The sequence below is a fragment of the Pelmatolapia mariae genome, linkage group LG22 (assembly GCF_036321145.2).
Source record: "Pelmatolapia mariae isolate MD_Pm_ZW linkage group LG22, Pm_UMD_F_2, whole genome shotgun sequence".
Classification (NCBI taxonomy): domain Eukaryota; kingdom Metazoa; phylum Chordata; class Actinopteri; order Cichliformes; family Cichlidae; genus Pelmatolapia; species Pelmatolapia mariae.
Window position 1 is genome coordinate 20,806,166 of NC_086245.2, and position 4,781 is coordinate 20,810,946.

The 4,781-nt window shown below is 39.5% G+C and overlaps 1 protein-coding gene across 1 annotated transcript; it reads right to left on the reverse strand.

Moving 5' to 3' along the window:
* Nucleotides 1-353: 353 nt before the first annotated feature.
* On the reverse strand, nucleotides 354-2,588 carry LOC135933120 (progranulin-like). Its single transcript, XM_065471038.1, has 5 exons — nucleotides 2,538-2,588; nucleotides 2,287-2,436; nucleotides 1,909-2,211; nucleotides 1,602-1,775; nucleotides 354-909 (listed from the first exon to the last, which is right to left on the reverse strand). The coding sequence occupies exons 2-4, from the start codon at nucleotides 2,434-2,436 to the stop codon at nucleotides 1,608-1,610; spliced, it is 621 nt and encodes a 206-aa protein (XP_065327110.1). The 5' UTR covers nucleotides 2,538-2,588; the 3' UTR covers nucleotides 354-909; nucleotides 1,602-1,607.
* Nucleotides 2,589-4,781: the final 2,193 nt, after the last annotated feature.

The window sequence follows — 4,781 nt, forward strand, 5'->3', positions numbered from 1 at the left end:
AGATTTATTCCATTTGCTGTGATGTTGTTCTGTGTTTTCCACACTAGGTGTCAGCAGCAAACAGCCCGTTTCCAGAAGAGTGACCAAAACATGGAATAAGTTAACAGTAATGGATCTGCAGTTTGGAAACTTTTTAGGCTGGCAAGACCAACAAGGGTTTATTTATTTTGTTTGTTTGTTTGTTTGTTTAAGTTTGTTCATCAACTTCAAAGTCTTATCATAATGAAGTATTGTGATAAAGTTGTAATTCATTATGTTGGACTGGTGTAGAGCAGGCTGTGGTGTTCATGGGCACTCAGACTGTGATGTGAAAAGAAGATAAATGAATGACTCCATGACCCAGTTTGGAAGAAGATGTTATTTTTATTGGTCAAGTGTGAAAAGTACACAAAGGAAGGAAGAAACCATAAAACAAATCAGAAGCCTTTCACCTTACTACCTTAAATTCAACATGCTGGTCTATACTCACTGACACTCAGTCACAGGGGCAATATAAGACAATGGAATAGATAAAAAGCACATTTCCATTACTAAAGCAATAATTGGTGACTCTCCATTACATAATATGCAGTAACATTAACTTAACCCTGTAAAGCTTCATCCATGAAATAATTGCCAGAAAATTAAAATTTTCTGAAAGTGGAGGATTTATTGAACCTTCTGACAAATTAAAACAAAAAGAAATTAAATGTTCATTTGAAAGTATAAGATTTAATTTTCACAATTTTTTACACCTGTGTACTATTCTTCAGCATGGCAAAAAGAATTTTAGGACAATGTTTAACAAAAATAACCAAAAAAATCTATCACAGTGGACTTTAAAGCCATCTCAGCATGTGTTACCATAACGCAGGAGGGGTTGCAGGTACATCTATAGTCACAACAGCTGAAAATCTGCTTCCTGTGTCCCTGAAATGATTACAAATTGTTCAGTTAGAACAAAATATTTTGGTCAGAATGTTTTTTGTACTCTAAACCAGCATCTATTTAAGTTGCCCCTTCAGATCACAGTGTGAGATGTTTAGAGAAGGAGAAACTTAAACCTGGTGGGCTGTAAAAGCAATTTTTGCTGCTCTACGATCGAGCCAGCTTGTAACTCTCTGCCTCATTTGATCACTAAGGGGCAGCAGAAATAAGCTCTACTGCTGACACTGAACTGGAATCAACGCAAAATATTAATTTCTCTGTGGGAGATTTGTGGTTATTTAGCTGCTACATGCTCTTTGCATGTTTGAAGCCAGTGTACTTTGGATTTATTAAAATCTTTCAAGGCTGCAAAACTATGCAGAAAGAATACTCAGTGCTGAAGAAAGCCAATGAGTCAGTAATAACTCTCTGTGATATCATCCCCACAAGGTTCATCATGTGACAGTATGTCAACATCAGTGACCAAGCCCACAACTATCAGTACATTTAGCTGTTGTTAAATCCTGGTTGGTGCTCAGGTGTGCATTGGTATCACATGACTTGATAAAACACCAGTAAACAAAGAAAGGTCTAAAATGTAGCCTTGAAATTTGATCTGAACAGTGAGTCATGCAGTGAAATTATCCCAGGATGTTCTCCACATGTGAAGGTGGTTGAAGTGGGGCGTTTCCTACCTTCTTCTAGTTTTCTTTGTCCTCTGAAGATGGGATGAAGGACGCAGGTCCTGAAGGTAGTGCTGGCTTGCGGAGGAAAGGATATGTGAGTTTTTCCCTCACACAGTGCTGGTAGGTTCGGTCACAGTCAAATCCAAATGGACAACAGTGGTAGCCATCCAGACAACATTTGCCCTACAAGAAACACTTTTAGTCTCTCAAAAGAATAATTATTATAGCTGCAAACTTGCTTCATGTCAGTGGAAGATAAAGGGAATTTTATTACAATCATGTGTCTTATTGCACAAGAGTGTTTAGGCTGACTCACAGGAGAGTAGGGACAACAGGTCCAGCCTCCTTGTGGGTGTCTGCAGCAAGTAGTACCATCAGGACAGTAGGTGTAACTGTCACAGTAGACCACTGAACTCTTTATTTGATCTGGGACGTGGCTCTCTTTCAGCTCCTGGAGTGGAGTTCCAGGCAGTTCAGGGGGGGCTGGTTTCTCCGCAGCCTCCTTCTTCACCATGGGTATGGTCAGCCACGGCTGGTCTAATTTCTCACAATTCATGGTAGCCAGGTTACAGCGATATCCTGAAGGGCAGCAGTGGAGCAGGTCGGCACAGCACATGGCCTGCAAAGTAAGACCAGCAGAGCTTTTAACAACCAACAACTAAGTTACTGCACTGGCAGAAAGTTTCTGACTTACATTTGGATATGGGCAGCAGCCATATCCGATATTAGCCTTGCAGCAGGTGGTATTGTCTGAACAAGTACTCCCATCAGGACACGTGATAGAGCATGAAGCAAATCCCCACAGAAACACACCGAATGACAAACACAGAGTGATCCTCAACATCTGGAAGACAGAATCAACATGACTTTGCAGATTTTTTTCTTTCTGAACTACAAAGGTCAGACTTTGTAACTTTAATGTGACACACTAATGCCCAATGTTACCTTGAAGAAATTCAGTGAAGAAATTCAGCAGCTTCCTGTGATGCCTTTCACACTTTCCCCTCTGCTGTATCACACACAGCTCTATATAGTACAGGTCAGACACTCCCACTGAGTAAGAATGAGAGATTAACTTCACGTAACACCCCTCTATCTTGTGACTCTCATATGAAGACAGACAGGTTTTGAAAATTTCTGGAACTGCAGAAGTTCAAATCCACTACTTAACTGCTGTAATTACTCAGCTTAATATACAGTCTCCACACGTCCTCATATGACATGATTGTGTGTGCACAATAAAGAAGGAGTGGGTCTGTAAGCCTCACCTATCGATCAAAGTACAACAGAGCTGGCAAAAGTACAGACATTCTTCAATATGTAGAAATACAGATTGAAGTACTGAGTACTATTTATCACAGTTGCTGAGCAGTCCTTACGTTTGTTTATAACCTCTTCTTCCCCTCCTGTCGTGTCTTTCTCACATCGTTCTCTATCTCTGAAGTTATTAACTTTTTTTTCCCTCCCTCAAATGTGGAACCTGTACCTTTAGCTAGCAGACACACTTTTGTGATAAAGTGCACACAAACAGTTTGTGTGTTTGCAAATATTTGTTGACCTGTTAGAAATGCTGGATTTTATAAAACACTGCTCCCCTTATGCTCACTTCTCTTCTGTAGTGCTAGCTAGATGCAACTTGCAAACATCTGGTCCAAAAAGTGTTATTTTGGATCATTTTGGCCTGCTTTAAGGGCTGAATATAGTACTTTAAATAACATATAAATCATAAATTTCTGCCTATTTTGTGCCATTGTGTGCAAGAAGCACCAGTGGTGGATGCACCAACAGGACTGTCTTTGTTATTTTCCCTCCATTTATGTTCAAGTCGGTTTGACATCTGTTATGTTAAACAATAGATGGTACGACAACAACAAGAAGACACACCACCTTTGTCACAATTATTGTACCTTCTTGCACAACATGGCTATGTGAACGCTGCTGTCTTAAACATTCTTAGAACCCTGAAGATAACCATCTGCGGGAGCTGACTTCTTCTCCACTTCTTGCCATTGCTAGCTAAACTTGCAACACTGGTCTTGGTTACAGAAAAATCTCAAATCAAATCACATATCTACAACAGTTACAGCAAGGGATGAGCTTTAAGTATGCCTTAACTATACCAAGTGTTTTGATAGCAGTTCATGACAAAGTCATCGCACAGCCCAACAGCACAACAGCCTCATGTAGCAATGGAAGACCTTAGGTAATTAGCACAGCGGCTAACTTGTAGAGGGCTAGCATGGTGGTGAGTGCAGGAAACTGGGGGGGGGGGGGGGGGGAACGAAACTAAAAAAGTTGGTCCATGGTGACCATTAATCTACTGCGTTGAAAAAAGAGAACGATATGTATTGGTAGCCTGTTGTTGCTCCAAAAGATTAACTAGCTAAGGATAGTGCCCTCCAATGAAAATAGGTGCAGCCAATTATTGAATGGACTACCACATGAGAACATTTTGAGAACAAATTGAAGCACCCAAGACTACGCATTAAAGGTCCAAACTCATGCTAAAGATGCAAAATGTTTATCTCCAACTCTCCATAATGTTTTCATTTAAATATAAAAATACCTCACTGGAGCCGCCCAGAGTGAAATGAGCAGTGTGGGAAATAATGTCACACTGGTGTGTGTTTTGTTGCGACATTAGCAGTTCCCATTGTTTCGGCTCCACACTTGGGAAAAAAAAAGTCATAAAATTAAAAATAAATGTATCTCTACTTTCAGCAAAATATTATTGTATATAAAGGCGTTACTAGAGTTATGAGGCACTACGACAATTTTTTTTTAGTTACATCAAAATTGGAGCTCATCCAGCTCACATATTACTAAATGACGAAATGTAGGTGAAGAGCCGTTAGGTGACAGGCAGCAAATGCTTTATTGCTTAATTTTGTTACTGCAGAGAAAAGAGCAGAAAACTACAGGTCTTGTGAGTATTGTTTTTTTTCCTTTTGTTCTATGCTTACAGGTTTACAGACGCTTGTGTTTACAACTATAGCTAGATGTTTTTTTAAAAAAACCTGTCGGTTACTGACGGTTATTTAACATCAGAATGTTTGGCATGCATATATGTGGGTATGTGTGTGTACCAAGTACTGTATCGTACTTACTTTCAGTTTCTTGTGTTTCTTAAACAAAATATATATTATGTGAATGCTGCTATCTTTAACGGTCTTGAAGATACAATGAAGA

Bases quoted from the DNA above. Each gene is read 5' to 3' on its own strand.
- LOC135933120 (XM_065471038.1), bottom strand. From the start codon at position 2,436: ATGTTGAGGATCACTCTGTGTTTGTCATTCGGTGTGTTTCTGTGGGGA. The intron at 2,212-2,286 runs GTAAGTCAGAAA...CTTACTTTGCAG, and splicing joins GCTGCTGCCCATATCCAAAT to GCCATGTGCTGTGCCGACCT. The intron at 1,776-1,908 runs GTGAGTCAGCCT...TGTTTCTTGTAG, and splicing joins CCTGTTGTCCCTACTCTCCT to GGCAAATGTTGTCTGGATGG.